At 42.4% G+C, this 20,710-nt stretch overlaps 1 protein-coding gene across 1 annotated transcript; it reads left to right on the top strand.

The window, feature by feature from the left end:
* ddx42.S (DEAD-box helicase 42 S homeolog) lies at window positions 1-18,416 on the top strand. Its single transcript, XM_018237482.2, has 18 exons — window positions 1-158; window positions 4,590-4,811; window positions 5,900-6,047; window positions 7,118-7,179; window positions 8,342-8,378; window positions 10,136-10,288; window positions 10,372-10,476; window positions 10,560-10,679; window positions 11,371-11,547; window positions 13,107-13,235; window positions 14,105-14,204; window positions 14,695-14,742; window positions 14,910-15,007; window positions 15,119-15,395; window positions 15,881-16,107; window positions 16,207-16,317; window positions 17,045-17,149; window positions 17,243-18,416. Exons 1-18 carry the CDS (start codon window positions 154-156, stop codon window positions 17,975-17,977), a joined length of 2,859 nt encoding a protein of 952 aa, XP_018092971.1. The 5' UTR covers window positions 1-153; the 3' UTR covers window positions 17,978-18,416.
* The last annotated feature ends 2,294 nt before the right edge of the window (window positions 18,417-20,710 follow it).

Below are 20,710 nucleotides of genomic sequence, written 5' to 3'. Positions count from 1 at the left end.
CAAGGGAGAAAGACTCGCACAAATAACCCACCTAAAATTCTCCCAGAACGTCACAGCGTTGTGAGGCACAGGAGAGTCACGTGACCCGCTCGCTGTCCCTGACGTCATCTCTGCGCGACGGACATGTTTACGCGGCGCTGAGCTCGGAGCAAAATGAGGTAAAGGTGCGGGGTCTGGGACAAGGGGATGCGGGTGGGTTTGGGAAGAAGCAGATTACCGGGATCGAGTCATTAGGAGAAGGAACAGGGTCTAGAGAACATGATGCGCCATCCGAGGCTCAGCTGCTTGTCCTGCTCCAGGAGGCCATTAGTACTGACACAGCGGGGCTTTTACTGACTGCTGGCGACTTGTTCTTTCTGTTCATTACCCACATCCAGCCCTGCAGCAACTCCCTGCAGCAACTCCCTGCAGCAACTCCCTGCAGCAACTCCCTGCAGCAACTCCCTGCAGCAACTCCCTGCTGCCCTTGCTCTTTAAAAGGGGTTGTTCACCTTTAATGGAACTGTTAGTATGATGTAGAGAGGGATATTCTGAGACATTTTGCAATTGGTTTTCATTTTTTATTATTTGTGGTTTTTGACTTATTTAGCTTTTTATTCAGCAGCTCTCCAGCTTGTAATTTCAGCCATCAGGTTGCTAGGGCCCAAATCCCCCTAGCAACCATGCATTGATTTGAATAAGAGACTGGAATATGAATAGGAGAGGCCTGAATAGAAAGATGAGTAATAAAAAGTAGCAATAACAATACATTTGTAGCCTTACAGAGCATTTGTTTTTTAGATGGGGGTCAGTGACCCCCGTTTGAAAGTTGGAAAGAGTCAGAAGACAAAGGCAAATAATTAAAAAAACAATAATGTATGAATAATGAAGACCAACTAAAAGTTTGCTTAGAATGGCCTAGGGATGCACCAAATCCACTATTTTGGATTTGGCCGAACCCGTGAATCCTTTGCAAAAGATTCGGTCGAATATCGGAATCCTACTTTGCATATGCAAATTAGGTTTCGGTTCTGCCGGGCTGAAGGATTCGGTTGAAAAAGGCTGAATCCAGAATCGAATCCTAAATTCGTTGCATCCCTAGAATTGGCCATTGCGTTATATACTAGAAGTTAACTTAAAGGTGAACCACTCCTTTAACAGGGTGTTGGCAGTTCTAGATCAGCAGCTGGAGGGCATGACTTGTTGGGGTGATCGTTTACAGCTGGAGGCAGAGTTCCCAGGTCTGAGGTCAACAAAACTAGCCAAGAGGCACCTCAAAAGTAGCTCATAAATACAGTAGAAACCCCATTTTACGTTTTTCAGGGGACCCGAAAAAAATGGTGTAAAATCCAGGGAAATGTAATATATAGTTGGGACCACAAAACAACAATGTAAAATGAGGGAACACTTAAAATCAGGGGGTGTAAAATCGGGGTTCTACTGTAGCAAAATATGTGCGGTGAAAAAAGTCTCAAAAATAAATGAATATATATGAAAATGTTCTGCAAATGTTTCCATGAAGCAAAATGGGACAGATTCACCCGTCACCAGTGGACGTAACTACAGAGGGGGCCCAGGAGGTATAGGGACCCATAAGGCCTAATACATATATACGATTTCAATAAAACAGCTCAACCTCTACACATTTCGGTGGCCAGCAGATTTTTGCCCCAAAATTGTCTGAAATTGAGTAAAGTCACTGGAAAATGTAAGAATGTTTAAGAGCGACGGGAGAGTAGGGTACACAGAGCCCAAAATCTGGTAACTCCCGACTTCTACACAAGTCAGTCCCATTGCATGCTGGGTATTGTAGTCTTACATTCAACTTGCCAGTTGGAATTTTTTTTTTTTTTTTTTTTTTAAAAACTACATTACCCAACATGCATTGGGAGATGCAGGCTTGGCACATTAGAGCAAGAAAAAATTGGTTTCCAAAGTACAAACCAGCCCAAAAAGTAGCCCAAATCTGTACCTTGGCTTTGGACATTCAAAACCCAACGGTGCTTTAAATTAGTAGCCCAGTTTGGCTGGAAAACCCCCAACCTGGCAACCCTGATGCTGGAGGGACAATGGTGGTGGCATAGTCGTTCCACACTGTAGGGGGGGTTAACATCAGAGGGGGGTTAACAGCAGGCATCGTTTCTGGACCATAGAGAAAGGTACTAGAGAGTGGGAGTTGTAGTTCTATGACAGCTGATCTGTATAAACACAAAAGCTGTTCCTCCTGTATGCACTTCTATGGAGTTTCTAGAGGTTTCACCTCTACATACATACACACACACACACATATATATATATATATATATGTATGTATGTATGTGTATATATATATGTATATGTAGGAGATGTCCAGGTACTGAGCTCAGAGGCAGGATCCCAAGTTCTCTTTGCAATGGAAACGCAAGTGTATTTGCTCTCAGATAATCAGTCTTGGGATTTATTAGGAGGCATTACGAGACAGGTGTGCAGCCGCCTTTATTGGGGGACCATAGGATTGTTTGATCTGCATCACTCGATGTTTGATCATCTCTACTTGCAGCGGTGATCAAATCATCAGGGGGTCTTGCTTGGGATCCTTAAAGAGGTTGTTCACCTTTCAGTATGATGTAGAGAAGGGGAATCAATTTTATATAGAGCTTTTCTCCCATGGGACTCAAAGTACTTTAAGGGCTAGTCCACACGGGGAGATAGCCACGCGTTTGCGGTCGCGGCGACAAAGCGCCGCGCCAGTCGCCGCGACCGGCGCAGGCGACAGTTTTGTATGGGCGCCTATGTAAAAACGCCTGTGCTAACCACACGAGGCGATGCGCTTTTCAACAGTCGCCTGAAAAAGCCTGGCGAGGCATTTTCAGGCGACTGTTGAAAAGCGCATCGCCTCGTGTGGTTAGCACAGGCGTTTTTACATAGGCGCCCATACAAAACTGTCGCCTGCGCCGGTCGCGGCGACTGGCGCGGCGCTTTGTCGCCGCAAACGCGTGGCTATCTCCCCGTGTGGAATAGCCCTAAAGGTCAGGGCACACAGGCAGGGGGAGATTAGTAGCCCGGTGGCAAATCTCCTCTTCTTTGGGGCGACTAATCTCCCCGAACTGCCTTCCTCTGCCATCCCACCGGCTAAAATGTAAAACGCTGCGATTCGTTTTCTGAAGTCGCCTGAAGTTTCCTCACGGGGCAACTTCGGAAAACGAAGCGATCCAAATGCCATCCCGTTGGCGATTTACATTCTAGCCGGCAGGAGGCAGTTTGGGGAGATTTGTCGCCGGGTGACTAATCTCCCTGAATCTGAGCGTGTGTCTCTGCCCTAAGGGTCAGGGCACACAGGCAGATTCGGGGACATAAGTCACCCAGCGACAAATCTCCTCTTCTTCGGGGCAACTAATCTCCTCTTCTTCAGGCGACTCCGTAAAACAAATCGTGCCGATTTACATTTTAGCCGGCGGGGAGGCAGTTCGGGGAGATTAGTTGCCCCGAAGAAGAATAGATTTTTTGCTGGGCGACTAATGTCCCCGAATCTGCCTGTGTGTCCTGACCCTTACAGCAAAGTGCCCGCTAAGTAGCCGACACACCAGGAGATGAAGTGACTTGTCCAGGGTCACAAGGAGTAGCCACAGGGAATCGAACCAGGGTCTCTAGCATGAAATCCCACATCAAAGGCTGATCGCTGAACTTCTAGGCCAGCTCCTCCTCCTGGAGAGGGATATTCTCAGACAATTTGCAATTGGTTTTAATTTTTTCTTTATTTGTGGTTTTTGTTATTTAGCTTTTTATTCGGTAGCCCTCCAGTTTGCAATTTCACCAGTCTGATTTCTAGGGGCCAAATTCCCCTAGCAACCAAGCATTGGTTTGAATAAGAGACTGGAATATGAATTGGAGAGGCCTGAATAGAAAGATGAGGAATAAAAAGTAACAATACATTTGTAGCCTTACAGAGCATTTGTTTTTCTAGATGGGGTCAGTGACCCCCATTTGAAAGATGGAAAGAGTCAGAAGAAGGCAAATAATTCAGAAACTATAAATAATGAATACCTTATACTTGGTCATTCTACAATATAGTAAAAGTTAACTTAAAGTTCAACCACCCCCTTTTAATGAGAGAATAGCCGGCAAATCCATTTATATTAGGAATAGGGCAGATATACTCATTTACAATGAAACCTTATAATTTTGTCTCTGACGTTGTATAAACCTCATTCTGCCCTAAATAATCAGCTATAAGGTGCTCCGACTTTATGGATACCCTCACTTGCTTGTGCGTTCTCTAATGACACTTGCTTGGTATCATGATATGGCATTTAGTGGAGGAATTGCTGAATACTGTAAATCATACCCTGTTTTTATTCTATAGATTCACATGGAAACTAGTATAACAATATTAAGGATTTGCTGTGAGCTCCCCCTGGGTTTATTGTTGCATGAAAAAAAAAAATGGACAGGACTAATGATTGGTAGTTCTTACTGAATTATGAGAAGGGCCCTGTATTCTTTCTCTTGTTTCTTTGCAGCCTGGGACAAAAACAAATCTCCATGTGACCTGACCCATAGCTTTTCATGTTATGTTCTTATATGTGCGTGCTTATTAGCTAATGTCAATGTTGTGGTCTTGTTTTCCTCAGCGGATCCATGAACTGGAATAAGGGAGGACCAGGCAACAAGCGTGGATTTGGGTTTGGAGGATTTGCCCTGTCCAAAGAGAAAAAGGAAGAACCAAAGTTGCCCCAAGTGTCACACAGTGCCTTTCAGGCTGCATCATCAAAGTATGGCTCATCCACTAGTAACCAGCTCCCCTCGTTCTACAAAATTGGCTCCAAGCGGGCCAACTTCGATGAAGAAAATGCGTAAGTGATGGGAGACCCACCCTCCATTCACCCCTTCACAAATTTGCCCCTGACTATATAGTGTACGGATCCCCCAACCTTTTTGTGCCATTCAAATATAAAAAATTTGGAAAGGTTCCTGGTGGTGTCAAATAAAGTTTGTAATTGGCTATTTGTAGCCCCTAAGTGGACTGGCAGACTACAGGAGGTTCCGTTTGGCAGTACACATGTTTTTATGCCACAAAAACTTGCCTTCAAACTAGGGATGCACCGAATTCGCTATTTTGGATTCGGCCGAATCCTTAGTGAAAGATTTGGCCGAACCGAATACGAATCCTAATTTGTAGGGATGCACCGAATCCGGGATTCGGTTCGGGATTAGGCCAGGATTCGGCCTTTTTCAGCAGGATGCGTGACTTTTTGTCAGAAAACAAGGAAGTAAAAAATGTTTTCCCACCCCTAATTTGCATATGCAAATTAGGGTTCGGTATTCGGCCGAATCCTTTGTGAAGGATTCGGGGGTTCGGCCGAATCCAAAAAAGTGGATTCGGTGCATCCCTACTAATTTGCATATTGCATAAGGGGGGAATTTTATTTACTTCCTTGTTTTGTGACAAAAAGTCACGCGATCTCCCTCCCAGCCCCTATTTTGCATATGCAAATTAGGATTCGGTTCGGCCGGGCAGAAGGATTCAGCCGAATCCTGCTTAAAAAGCCGAATCCCGACCCGAATTCTGGATTGGGTGCATCCCTACTTCAAACCTGGAATTAAAAATTAAGCACCTACTTTGAGGCCACTGGGAGCAACATCCAAGGGGTCGGTAAGTAACGTGTTGCTCACGAGCTACTGGTTGGGGATCACTGATGTAGTGAATAAGTTACCATAGCTGTACAGAACTGGTATAAAGAATTGTTATTGTAATATGATCCCCAGTGCTTTTTAGCGATTGTTAATCCAATCAGTCCGTGCCCCAGTGGAGTTTACTGGCTAAGGTCTCTATCACATCTACCCATGCCTTATAATTATTTATAAAGATACAGATCCCCTTATCCAATGAAGCGCTACCCACAACTGGATATTCTTTCATTCCGATCACTTCTTTATGCAGCTATTTTGATGACGAAGAGGAAGACTCCAGTAACGTCGACCTGCCCTACATCCCAGCTGAGAATTCCCCGACCAGACAGCAGATCCGCTCTAAGGCGGATTCGGACAGTGAAGAGGATCCTCTGGAGGCTTTCATGGCAGAAGTGGAGGTTAGTCTTCGTATCTTAATGTTCCTATACACACGCTGGCTGTCAGGTTGGCTTCTTATGATCAAGCCTATTAGGCCCATGTATTGGTCCAGAACCAGCCCCTCTGCTATTGATAACACGTCAGGCTTATATTAGGAATCAATAATTGAAAACAAGTAGGGTCTCAAATTGCACTTTAAATCAATTCATTGAATTTTTAAAGTCTTATCAAGTGATCACCAACCAACAATTTCATGTTTCTACAACATTAATTCATAATTTACTATAATTCATATATAATAAATTATTTTAAACATCCATTACAAATTCATTATCAATAATTTTGTAGATAAATAAATTCATACATAAACCAATTAAAACCGTGTGTTAGAGCCAAATTATCCCAGAGTTTAAAAGGTTTAGGATTTCCCAATTTGAAAAACTTATAATAGGAATCAATCGGATTTTCTAACCTTTTCTTTTGACCAAAGACCTCACTCATGAAACAGTTCCATGGCCCTCTATGGGATGTAATTATTCAAATGAGCAATAATTGATATCTGCTCAATTAGGCCTGCTACTTGGATGGCTCTATCAAATATGGTAAATATCTGGTGTTTTAATAGCCTGGCCAGCTATAAGAGCAGAGACAAACGCTCAGATTCGGGGAGATTTAGTCGCCCGGAGATATATCTCCTCTTCTTCGGGCGACTTAATCTCTCCAAACTGGCTCCCGCCAGCTTGAATCTAAGTTGCCAGCGGGATGGCACTCGGAGCGATTCGTTTTCTGAAGTCGCCCAAAGTTTCCTCATTGGCATCTTCGGAAAACAAATCGCTCCGAGTGCCATCCTGCCGGTGATTTACATTCTAGCCGGCGGGAGGCAGTTGGGGGAGATTAGTCGCCGAAGAAGAGATTTATCGCCAGGCGACTAAATCTCCCCGAATCTGAGCGTGTGTCTCTGCCCTAAAGGCAAAGTGTTCTCAAAGGATCTGTGGACTTCAGAGGCAGCTGCTCTTGGCAGAGACATTCTGACAGTTGCAAAGAAATAACTATACTTATCACTGAAGCTTAATGCTTTTCTCATATTTAGGATCAAGCTGCCAAAGATATGAGAAAATTGGAAGAGAGAGACAAAGAAAAAATGAATGCCAGGTAGGTGTGCACGTGTATTGAACTCTGTGATGTATGATTAGTGTAGCAGCAGCTGTTGCACCTTAAAGGAACAGTAACGTCAAAAAATGTAAGTGTTTTTCAAGTAATGAAAATATAATGTAGTGTTGCCCTGCACTGGTAAAACTGATCTGTTTGTTTCAGAAACACTACTATAGTTTATATAAATAAGCTGCTGTGTAGCAATGGGGGCAGCCATTCAAAGGAGAAAAGGCTCAGGTTACACAGCAGATAGCAGATAAGATCTGTATGTCTAATGGTGTTATCTGTTATCCATTAGTTAACCTGTGCCATGTAGCCGTTTTTTCAATTTCCGCCATTGCTCCACAGCAGTTTGTTTATATAAACTATAGTAGTGTTTCTGAAGCAAACAGATCAGTTTTACCAGTGCAGGGCAACAGTACATGATATTTCCATTACTTTAAAACACTTAAATTTTTTGGTGTTACTGTTCCTTTAACTCTCCGTGCCAAGGTTCTGTATGGGGTGGAAATAGGTGTGCGAAAGGTTAGTAGCACATACCATGTCACGAGGGCTTTCATAAACCACCTTAAAGGTTCTACACCCTAACGTAATAGTGACTGAGCCCAGTGAGTAGGTTTTACATTGAAAGTGTGTTCTGTTTTTTTAAATATCAACTAAATATCAATACATCATCTAGCCCCCCTATTAGATATATTGGATCTAACTGTCAATGAATATCTGACACCCAACTCCTGCATGAAGAGAGAAACAGATGCTGAGAGAGGAATAGTGAAGATAAACTTGATTATTTCAGAAACGGTACAGAATTTTTAATTGTGTTTAGAAAGTTTCTTATCTCACTATTACGAAGATTATATAAAATTTTCATTTTCGCGATAGTTCCCCTTTAAGTATAGACTCTGTTTACAGCCAGAACACATTTTCTAGTCTAGGCTATTTATTGGGCTCATATGCACAACCCATCTGCAGTATTTAATGCTGTAATCTTTATCCCCTTCAGCTATCAGGGGAAATTATTTATCCTGAGCCTGGCACTGAGAAAAACCTCTTCTGATCTATTGTGTGCTCGGCCATTAGGGCATAAAGCAGTATTTAATACTCACAGCTGAGCATTTGGACCACTTGCAGGGAAGTTTGTTTCTCTTTTTGTTTCTTGCAGGGGTATCCGTGACGACATTGAGGAAGAAGATGATCAGGTAAATTTGTAGATCTTTATTTTTGTGTCTGGTTATTTGGGGAGGTCAGTGCAGCGTCTAGTAGGAAGAAGAGCAGACCCGAGAACAATTGGGGTACATGCATGATTCGCCTTAAAGGATAAGTAAACCTTTAAAATAAGTGAATGTAAAATGTACATTCATTATTTTTTTTATTCCAAGATATTAAGGGATACATGTGCTGTTAATAAGAATGAATTTTGTTACAACAGCGCCACCTGCTGGTCAGTTTCCCACCAGTCTGACCAGCAAGTAGTCAAGGAAGTTGTCAGGAGAAAGAAAGAGGCTGATGCTCTTCTGCTTAGGAATAAAATTAGAAACCTTTCTCACATCTTTCCTAAGCAGAAGAACATCTTTCTCCTGACAACTTCCTTGACTACTTGGTGGTCAGACTGGTGGGAAACTGACCAGCAGGTGGTGCTGTTGTAACAAATTTCATTCATATTAACAGTACATGTATCCCTTAATATCTTGGAATTAAAGAAAAAACATAAATAATGAATGTACATTGCAAAAGTGCTTAGAATAGCCCCCTCATCAATTTTACATTCACTTATTTTAAAGGTTTATTTATCCTTTAAGAGTAGACATTGATATCAGGGCCTACTGCATAGTGAAGAAGTCAATCCCCTTTTATATGTTATGGCTTTTCCTTTTAATGGTGGCAGAGATGTGAAAAAAGGTTCGAAATATTCCAGTATGCACAGTCAAAGCATCACTAGGTAATATTTCAAGAAGCAGAATATTGGGGTTTTTTTCTTTCTTGAAGCCATGTTGTAGAGTAGACATCGACTAAAATGTTGTTGTCAACAAGGATGCAAATTAAAAACAAAAAATGATGGCTTTATTTACTTTTTTTCATTCGGTTATCAAGACGGCATAGGCTGAATCTGGAGCACATTAGGGATTCTGTCCAGTGTAACATGGGGGAAGCTCTAGTGTTGTCACACAGATGCCATTTTAACTCCTCTTAGCGTTATTTTATTTGCTTGCTTTTTTCTTGTTACATAATTAATCATAATTGTGATGTGATTATGGTGCCCATTTAAAAATCCTATCACTTGCCTGATGTCTGTGGGATCCTTGCCGCCACTGAAGTTAAGATTCTTGTGACCTAAGAGGTTTAAAGGATAAGTAAAACTTTAAAACAAGTGAATGTAGAATTGACGAGGGTCCTATACTTTTGTCATTTACATTAATTATTTATTTTGTTTCAATTCCAAGATATTAAGGGATACATGTACTGTTAATATGAATGAATTTTGTTACAACAGCGCCACCTGCTGGTCAGTTTCCCACCAGTCTGACCAGCAAGTAGTCAAGGAAGTTGTCAGGAGAAAGAAAGAGGCTGATGTTCTTCTGCTTAGGAATAAAATTAGAAACCTTTCTCACATCTTTCCTAAGCAGAACAACATCAGAGCAGCCTCTTTCTTTCTCCTGACAACTTCCTTGACTACTTGCTGGTCAGACTGGTGGGAAACTGACCAGCAGGTGGCGCTGTTGCAACAAAATTAATTCATATTAACAGTACATGTATCCTTTAATATCTTGGAATTGAAACAAAATAAATAATGAATGTAAATGGCAAAAGTGCTTAGAATAACACCCTCCTCAATTTTACATTCACTTACTTTAAAGATTTACTTTTCCTTTAAATGGAAGGAAGTTACCATTGATTGATAAAATGGGAGAATGTAATACCTTCATTCCTCTAGTCCTTTTTCCCTCTGCCCCTGCAGGAAGCCTATTTCCGATACATGGCAGAAAATCCAACTGCCGGCCTTGTTCCGGAAGAGGAGGAAGACAATCTGGAGTACGACAGTGATGGGAATCCCATCGCCCCGACTACAAAGCGGATTATCGACCCTCTGCCTCCGATTGATCATACTGAGGTGTGTTTTTGTCCCTTACCTGTTGCAGGATCTCATTGATGTTCTCAGTTTATGTATATTCTTCTGCTTCATTTCACATACAGATCGAGTATCCGCCTTTTGAGAAGAACTTCTATGAAGAACATGAGGAGATCACCTCTCAGACCCCACAGCAAATCACAGAGCTGAGACACAAGCTAAACCTGCGGGTAAGTAAAAGGCAGTTTGATGTTATTTTGTCGGGACGTCGTTCTGCATCATCTCCCAGAAATGTCTCCTCCCTTACACAAAGGTCTCCGGGGCAGCAGCACCGCGTCTGTGCAGCAGTTTTGCTCACTTTGGATTTGATGAACAACTAATGCACCAGATCCGGAAGTCGGAATACACTAAACCCACGCCCATCCAGTGTCAGGTTTGTGCAGCACATGTGTTTGCAATTTTTAAAGGACAACTAAATCCTAGACATTAATATGGCTAAAAATGGCATATATATAGTGAACTTATTGCACGAGGCTAAAGTTTGAGCTTGTCAATAGCAGCAATGATCCAGGACTTCAAACTTGTCACAGGGGGTCACCATCTTGGAAAGTGTCTGTGACACTCACATGCTCAGTGGGCTCTGATTGGCTGTTGAGAAGCTAAGCTTAGGGCTCGTCACTAATTATCCAGCAGAAAATGAGCTTCCCTGGCTGTAATATAAGCTGATGCTACAGGTTTGCTGATTATTAAATTCTAATGCTAATTGCACTGGTTTCTGTGCTGCCATGTAGTAATTATGTGTATTAATTACTAATCAGCCTTATATTGTGACATTTCTATTCTATGTGTACTGTATATTGTGAGTGGCTCCCTAAGCTCAGTAAGTGACAGCAGCATGTGCAGTGAATCAGCAGAAAAGAAGATGGGGAGCTACTGGGGCATCTTTGGAGACACAGATCTTTACTGCTAAAGGGCTGTGGTTGCCTTGGGCTGGTACAGAAGCACAAAACTTCATGTACAACATTTCTACCTACTTCTTTAGTTAGGCTTTAGTTCTCCTTTAAAAGCATTATTCTGTCTTCACTGACTTTGGCCTAAAACATTTTAACCCCTTGCATCTTTAGGGGATCCCTGTGGCCTTGAGTGGACGAGACATGATTGGCATTGCTAAGACTGGCAGTGGTAAGACTGCGGCATTTATCTGGCCAATCCTAGTGCACATCATGGACCAGAAGGAACTGCAGCCAGGAGACGGTCCCATTGCTGTGATTGTGTGCCCCACCCGTGAGCTGTGTCAGCAGGTAATACTCCCCTTACTATAATAATTACACAAGTGGTTTACAGAAATGTGCATCAGACTCTGCATTGATAGGATCATGCATGTAATAGCTGTACATGTATGGGACCTGTTATCCAGAATGCTCGGGACATGGGGGTTTCTGAATAGTGGATCTTTCTGTAATTTGGATCTTCGTACCTAAAGTCTACTAGAAAATCATGTAAATATTAAATAAACTCAATAGTCTGTTCTGCTTCCAAAAAGGATTAATTATATCTTAGTTGGGATCAAGTACAAGCGACCGTTTTATTATTACACAGAAAAAGGAAATCATTTTTAAAAATTTGGATAAAACAGTCTATGGGAGACGGCCTTTCCATAATGGAGCTTTCTGGATAACGGATCTTTCCGTAATTTGGATCTTCATACCTTAAGTCTACTAGAAAATCATGTAAACATGAAATAAACCCAATAGGCTGGTATTGCTTACGATAAGGATTAATTATATCTTAGTTGGGATCAAGTACAAGATACAGGTATAGGATCCATTATCCAGAATGCTTGGGACCTGAGGTTTTCTGGATAAATGATCTTTCCATAATTTGGATCTTCATACTTTAAGTCTACTTGAAAATCATCCTTTGCGAAAGATTTGACCAAATACCGAACCAAATCCTGATTAGCATATGCAAATTAGAGGTGGGAAGTGGAAAACATTTTTTACTTCCTTGTTTTGTGACATAGTCACGTGATTTCCCTCCCCACCACTAATTTGCATATGTGAATTTGGATTCGGTTCAGCCGGGCAGAAGGATTCGGCCGAATCCGTCTCCTCCTGAAAAGGGCTGAATCCTGGATTCTGTGCATCCCTATCTGTAAGGCTACAAAATTATTGTTATTGCTACTTTTTATTCCTCATCTTTCTATTCATTCCCTCTCCAATTCATATTCCAGTCTCTTATTCAAATCCGTACATGGTTACTAGGGTAATGTGGACCTTAGCAACCAGATGGCTGAAACTGCAGACTGGAGAGCTGCTGAATAAAAAGCTAAATAAGTCAAAAACCACAAATAATAAAAAATGAAAACCAATTGCAAATTGTCTCAGAATATCCCTCTCTACATCATACTGAAAGTTAATTTAAAGGTGAACAACAATTTAACGTCTCCGGGGGGACACAGTAGACCTATGGGGTAAAGCACCACCCTCCAGGAGGCGGGACACTTGATTACAAACCAAAAGGGGCGTGTCTGGAAGACCTAGGCTTTACCCCTAGCACTTCTCTTCTGAATTCTGTTTTTCAAGTGTCCTGTCCACAGGCGGTTGGACCTATAAGTCTCCAGAGAGACCAAACGCAAGGAGCACTGGGGGTGATACCAAGGGCAGGAACACTTCCACCCAACACAGAAACAGTCGCCTCCCAGGGCAGAATTTAACCCTCACCCTTGAGACAAGCCACCCAAATCTAAATCTGTTTCCTGAGGGAGACCAGGCAGTGGGCTGGGATGGGACAGAACCAGAGGAACACTGGTGAATATGTGCTTTATAAATATGGTTTATGTGTAACTTCTCCATCTCAGATCCACAATGAATGCAAGCGGTTTGGGAAGGCGTATAATCTGCGCTCTGTAGCGGTGTATGGAGGTGGCAGCATGTGGGAACAGGCAAAAGCCCTACAGGAAGGGGCAGAAATTGTTGTGTGCACTCCGGTGAGTACCGACCAGCTTGTATTTAGAATCCCTAATGTGCGGGTCAGCCTGATACCCACAGGTCGGGCGGGGTCGGGCCCACCTTGCACTCCTCTTGACACCGTCAAATGCCGGCTTGATAGCCATGCGCCTGGTCGCCCTGGCCCTTTTGTGACGTCATTGGCGGGTCTATAAAAGGAAGTCGGATGCGGGCGAGGGTGGAGGGAGGGTTAGGGTCAGGTGTGGGTCAGGAAAAACCCGACCTAATTTCTAAGACCCGAACCCGCAGCCCACGACCTGAACTGCAACCCGCATTTTTACCCAATTTGATCCACTAGCCAACACCTACCCGCAACTGCCTTGTCCGCAACCTGACCCACAACACACAACCTCCTTCAAACAGGAAGCGATAGTGATGCAAACCGGAAGTGACGTCATCAAAAGTGGGTGGGACAAAAACACCATTTGTAAAACTTTAAAAGGAGTAAAATATAGACAATATTACATAATATAAAAAATTTACATAAGACCCGCGGGTATACCCGCACCTGAAAATCCTCCCCTTGTTCCGCATGGTGCTTGCTTTTTTTGCGGGTAACCCATGGGTACCTGACCCTCTGCACTTGAACTTTTGGGCAAAAATCTGAAAAATTCAGGCTCTTCGGGTAAAAGCCAGAAAAAATCAAGCATTTCAGGGGAAGAGCACCGACAAAAATCGTACGATTTGGGTTTGTCCCCAATCCGATTAATTGATTATTTTGTAAATAATAAATAAGGTCCAATTGTGGATTCTAGTTTGGTCGGACTTTTAGAAAAATGTGGAATTTGATCAATAAGGCCCTGAGTGCGTTTGAATAAAAGTGTCATGAGACACGTTACTTCCTCTGCAGGGTCGACTTATTGACCACGTTAAGAAGAAGGCTACCAATCTCCAGCGTGTCACATACCTGGTGTTTGATGAAGCTGATCGTATGTTTGACATGGGATTTGGTGAGTAGCTGGCCTACTGAGTGAACTTCATTTTTATGGCTACACAACAGCTTGTTTATATAAACTATAGTAGTACTTATCTGTTATCTACTGTGTATCCTGTGCTTGAATGGCTGCCTCCATGGCTACACATCAGCTTGTTTATATAAACTATAGTAGTACTTATCTGTTATCTACTGTGTATCCTGTGCTTGAATGGCTGCCCCCATGGCTACACAGCAGCTTGTTTATATAAACTATAGTAGTACTTATCTGTTATCTACTGTGTATCCTGTGCTGGAATGGCTGCCCCCATGGCCACACAGCAGCTTGTTTATATAAACTATAGTAGTATTATCTGTTATCTACTGTGTATCCTGTGCTTGAATGGCTGCCCCCATGACTACACAGCAGCTTGTTTATATAAACTATAGTAGTACTTATCTGTTATCTACTCAACTTGAATACGTTACGGGAAGGTTACAGTTGTGTCTATTTATGTTTTTGGCAGAATACCAGGTTCGGTCCGTTGCAAACCACGTGCGACCCGATAGACAAAGTAAGTTGTATGAACGTTGTTTGTAGTTTCTTTACAGGTGCGAAAGTTAATGGATACTTGTAACTTAAAGTTTGTGCACAATATTATATTGCCAGAGTTCTCTCAGGAGCTCACAGTGATGCGCTCTCTCTCTCTGTCTCTCTCTCTCCCCCCCCCCCACCCATCAGCTCTCTTATTCAGTGCCACCTTTCGAAAGAAGATTGAAAAGCTGGCCAGAGACATTCTAGTTGATCCTATCCGTGTGGTTCAGGGTGATATTGGAGAGGTGAGCTAGAGGGAGAACCTATGGCCTGTCTGTTTGACAATATCCATTCCGATTTTACGCATCCACTCTTTCTGAATTCTCCATAATACCTTTTTAATTCACGTACCTCAGGCAAATGAAGACATCACTCAGGTGGTAGAGATTTTGCCCTCTGGCCCAGAGAAGTGGAGTTGGCTAACCCGCAGATTGGTAGAGTTCACGTCGACTGGAAGTGTCCTGGTGTTTGTCACCAAAAAGGCCAATGCAGATGAGTTGGCAAACAATTTACAGCAAGACGACCATCCGCTGGGTCTACTCCACGGTGATATGGACCAGAGTGAGCGAAACAAGGTCATTTCTGACTTCAAGAAGAAAGCCATCCCTATCATGGTTGCTACAGATGTGGCAGGTAAGAAAATCGATTAGTCGGTAAGAGGAACCTCAGACAATATTGTCAGGCGGCAGCAAAAATGCATGCCGGAGATGACTGTTGTTTGGGTTTTAAGTGTGTCTAATATAGGTTTTAGTCTGCACCACTGTTGACAATGTGCACTGACAGTATGCTCTTCATCAGACTGAAATGAGACTTCATTCCTGCCTCCAGGAATTGTGCTTAGTCAGGTCTAAGTTCATATGTATAATATCCAAAGGCTGCTAAAGCTATGGAATCACGAATGCAAAGAATTTCGAACAACCAAAAAAGTGGCCAAAACAATTAAATGCTTATTATGCCGTTTGGCTGCCATTTTTCAACCGTTTTGCTGCAGTTTTGAACATGGAAGCCAGTATACTTCCTGATCTATAACCAAAGTGCAGATCCTGGTGACCTTGTTGGTTTTCCTGGTCTCTCCATATCCTTAATTCTTGATCGGGTTATTGCATTTTTTTTGTCAGCTCGCGGCTTGGACATTCCATCAATCAAGACTGTGATAAACTACGACGTGGCACGAGATATCGACACGCATACTCACCGCATTGGTCGAACAGGCAGAGCGGGTGAAAAGGGAGTGGCCTATACTTTGTTGACACCCAAAGACAGCAACTTTGCCGGAGACTTGGTGAGAAACCTCGAGGGTGCCAATCAGTACGTGTCAAAAGAGCTGCTGGATCTGGCCATGCAGGTAAAACATATTCTCCAGAGCTTCTGTAACCTATTTGATAGTCGAACACTCCTTGTCCCAAATATGTGTTCATTTTTTTCATCTTTCCCCTCTTGCAAGAATTCCTGGTTCCGGAAGTCTCGCTTCAAGGCTGGAAAGGGCAAGAAGTTAAATATTGGGGGAGGAGGTCTTGGATACCGTGAGAGACCTGGACTAGGAGCTGAAAGCTCGGTGAGCACAGATTTCAATTGTTTTCAATGTTTGAAAAGTCTAGAAAACTTCTGCCTGCACTACTTGAAAGTGTTTCAGGGGATCTTCAGGGGCTTCTTCTGGTGCCTTGCCTGTGTATGCCATGATCATGACAAGCAGGAACGATGGTCACCTGACTACAGGAGTGCCTTTTTTTTCATGCCAGAAATGCAATTCTTCCATTGGTTTTGAGAAGTCTACAATTGTTTTTACTTTTTTCTTCTTCCATTGGTATTGAGATGTCTACAATTGTGTTTAATTTTTTCTTCCATTGGTATTGAGATGTCTACAATTGTGTTTAATTTTTTCTTCCATTGGTATTGAGAAGTCTACAATTGTGTTTACTTTTTTCTTCTTCCATTGGTATTGAGATGTCTACAATTGTTTTTACTTTTTTCTTCTTCCATTGGTATTGAGATGTCTACAATTGTGTTTACTTTTTTCTTCTTCCATTGGTATTGAGATGTCCACAATTGTTTTTACTTTTTTCTTCTTCCATTGGTATTGAGAAATCTACAATTGTGTTTACTTTTTTCTTCCATTGGTATTGAGAAGTCTACAATTGTTTTTACTTTCTTCTTCCATTGGTATTGAGAAGTCTACAATTGTTTTTACTTCTTACATTGGTATTGAGATGTCTACAATTGTGTTTACTTTTTTCTTCCATTGGTATTGAGAAGTCTACAATTGTTTTTACTTTTGCCCCTAGGACCGTGGTGGCACTGGTGGAAATGTGATGAGCAATTATGAAGCCTTTAAACCTTCAGGAGGTGCCATGGGAGACAGGTTATGTGCCATGAAGTCTGCATTTCAGGTAAGCGTTCTTATGTTTTATACTACATACGTATACCCCATGGTTTTTAAAGTGCAAAAATAGAAAATTCACCTATTTCTTCTCTGTTGACAGTCTCAGTACAAGAATCATTTTGTTGCTGCCAGTGCTAACACCCAGAAAACTGGTACCTCATCAATTAACTCTGGAGCTTGGACCAGTGCTGGGAGTTTAAGTTCTGTTCCCAGTGCACATCCACCTAATGCAAAACTTCCCGCGGAAGCTGCTCCTCCACCAGCTCACACAGCCATGCTAGGCTTTACCAGTAGCGGGACTCTTAGCAGCATTCCCATTGGCTATCCAAACATCAGTAATGCCAGCTACCCAGCAGCTACATTGTTTGGCGCCCGAGATGGTGCAAGTGCAGGTAGTGAAAGTGGTGGTAGAGAGCGACACAGTGACAGCAGAGGACGCCATGGGGAAAGCCATCGTCATAGTGATCGGGAAGGTCACCGACATGGAGATGGACATCGACACTCAAGCAGTAGTCGTCACGGAGAGAGAAATGGAGGAGAGGGAAGGAGAGAAAGCTCCCGAGATGGGCGAAGAGACAGCTCAAGGGAGGGAGAAAGCCGTAGAGATAGTTCACGAGATGGAGGTGAGAGCAGGGGTGAGAGCTCTAGGGATGGGGAGGGACGCAGAGAGAGTTCTCGAGATGGCGACGGAAGGAGAGAAAGCTCAGGAGATGGGAGAAAGGAGGCAACAGGGGATGATGGAGACGGCAAGAAAGAGGGCACCAAGGAGATACAAAATGACACCTTTGCCGTACCCGTACCTCCAAAGCGCAAGAAGAGCCGATGGGACAGTTAAGTCCCAGAGTGAATTTGCAGGAGTTTGTTTGTTTCCTCTATTTTTTTTTTTTATTTGCTTGCTTCTGATCTTTATCTTCCAAGTTTTCATCTTGGTGATCACCCTGCAGGTTCAAGGAGGGTTTCCCCTCCTGTATTTACTTCTGTCGTGCTTAGCGAGATCCACTGAGAGTGTCCAAACTTCTGCCTGTCTCTGTATATAAAATACATTAAACTCTAATACTGTCCATTAAAACACCAGAATTGAGAATAGATTTGCTCTTTAACAAGAAACCTGCATTAAGTGCTTATCCTCTCCTATTTTTTGGACACTCTTTTTGTGTGTTTAGATAACGTGTTTTCTGTACATAGCAAAATACCAGTTTTTATGTATTTTTTTTTCTTTCATTGTGCTCATTTCACAGACCAAGCTGGACATTAAAAGAACATTTTTGTTTTTATGTGGTCCCTGTGTGGTTTTTTTTTTTGTTTGTTTTATATGTTCCTTCAGAATTTCTAGTTGGACTCCAGAAAAAAAAATTTGCTAATGGCAAAAATGGATGCTCTACTTCAGGATAGGACGTTCCTGAAAAGTGCCACAGCTTTAGGGGTAAACAAAAGAAACTACCATGGTATTGTTCTTTTCTACAGACAATGCAATTGCCGCGCTCCACTAATTCGCTACCACTACGATAATTCAATAAAATACGCCTGGGCAGCCCGAACGCTGGCGAAGTTTCGCTAGTGTAAATTCGTCATCGCGAGCATTTCATAGCGAACTTTTGCTAACGTTCATTCCTGCCTCTCGAAACTTTGTTTGTACACTTACGTTTAGGTCAGTTTAAATAGGGCGGGTACATACAGGTCAAACAGTCATAAGAAAAAGTTTGGGAACCCCTCTCAGCCTGCATAATAAATTACTCCACTTTCAAGAAAAAATATAACAGTGGTATGTCTTTCGTTTCCCAGGAACTGGGGTGTTTTCTGAACAAAGATTTTTAGTGAAGCAGTATTCAGTTGTATGAAATTAAATCAAATGTGTAAAACTGTAATTTTGCTAATTTGAATGCATGGAACTGCTTAATACTGATTACTGACAACACCAAACTGGTTGGATTAGCTTGTTAAGCCTTGAACTTCATAGGCAGGTATGTCCAACCATGAGAAAAGGTATTTAAGGTGACCAATTGCAAGTTGCTTCTGTTTGACTCTCCTCTGAAGAGTGACAGCATGGGATCCTCAAAGCAACTCTCAAAAGATCTGAAAAGATTGTTCAGTATCATGGTTTAGGGGAAGGCTACAAAAAGCTATCTCAGAGGTTTAAACTGTCAGTTCCAACTGTAAGGAATGTAATGAGGAAATGGAAGGCCACAGGCACAGTTGCTGTAAAACCCAGGTCTGACAGGCCAAGAAAAATACAGGAGCGACATATGCGGAGGATTGTGAGAATAGTTACAGACAACCCAAAGATCATCTCCAAAGACCTGCAAGAACATCTTGCTGCAGATGCAGGTGTATTTGTACATCGTTCTACAATTCAGCGCAATTTGCACAAAGAACATGTGTATGGCAGGGGGATGAGAAGCCCTTTCTGCACTCACACAAACACAGTCGCTTGTTGTATGCAAAAGCTCATTTAGACAAGCCACAATCATCTTGGAACAAAGTGCTTTGGACTTTTAGACAAAAATTCAGTTATTTTGTCATAACAAAAAGCGCTTTGCATGGTGGAAGAAGAACACGGCATTCCAAAAAAGAAAAACACCTGCTACCGACTGTCACATGTGGAGGTCCCATCATGCTGTGGGGCTAGTTCAGGGGCTGTGTGGCTAGTTCAGGGACTACTGGGGTCCTTGTTAAAGTCGAGGGTCGGATGAATTCCACCCAATATCAACAAATGCTTCAGGATAATGTTCAAGCATCAATCACAAAGTTGAAGTTCCGCTGCAGGGGTTGGATATTCCGAACAAGACAATGACCCTAAACACACTCGGAAATCTACAAAGACATTTATGCAGAGGGACAAGTACAATATTCTGGAGTCCCCCGACTTGAATATCATAAAAAAGGCTGAATCCTGGATTCACCAAATGCACCAAATCCACTATTTTGGATTCGCCCGAATCCTTCGCGAAAGATACGGACAAATACCAATCCGGATCCTAATTTGCATATTCAAATTAGGATGTGAAGGGGGAAACATTTTTTACTTCCATGCTTTGTGACAAAAAGTCACGAGATTTCCCTCCCCACCCCTAATTTGCAAATGCAGAATTCGGATTTGGTTCAGCCGGACATAAGGATTCGGTCGAATCCTGCTGAAAAATGCAGAATCCTGGATTTGGTGCATCCCTAATGACTACAGGTTATTATTTAATATACATTGAGGCAGCAGTATCCATTGGAAGTGATTGAACATTCCGCTGACAGATTCTGGAGATTGTTGGGCACCAGATGCTGCAGTCATTACGTGAAGTTGCGTACATGCTTCAAAGTTTCTTAATGGTGGGGACACAGCAAAAAAAGCCCATGCACATTCCACGTATTAGGTCAAAAAGCTGGTACTTCAAAGGGGAAGTAAAGTGTAAAATAGAATAAGGCTAGAAATGCTGTATTTTGTATACTAAACATAAACATGAACTTACTGCACCACAAGCCTAATCAAACAAATGATTTATGCTTTCAAAGTTGGCCACAAGGGGTCACCATCTTGTAACTTTGTTATACATCTTTGCAAGACCAAGACTGTGCACAT

Source organism: Xenopus laevis, chromosome 9_10S, assembly GCF_017654675.1.
Source record: "Xenopus laevis strain J_2021 chromosome 9_10S, Xenopus_laevis_v10.1, whole genome shotgun sequence".
NCBI lineage: Eukaryota > Metazoa > Chordata > Amphibia > Anura > Pipidae > Xenopus > Xenopus laevis.
This window is presented reverse-complemented; position numbering and strand designations above follow the sequence as displayed.

Bases quoted from the DNA above. Each gene is read 5' to 3' on its own strand.
- ddx42.S (XM_018237482.2), top strand. The intron at 7,180-8,341 runs GTAGGTGTGCAC...TGTTTCTTGCAG, and splicing joins AAAGAAAAAATGAATGCCAG to GGGTATCCGTGACGACATTG. The intron at 16,318-17,044 runs GTGAGCACAGAT...TTTTGCCCCTAG, and splicing joins GACTAGGAGCTGAAAGCTCG to GACCGTGGTGGCACTGGTGG.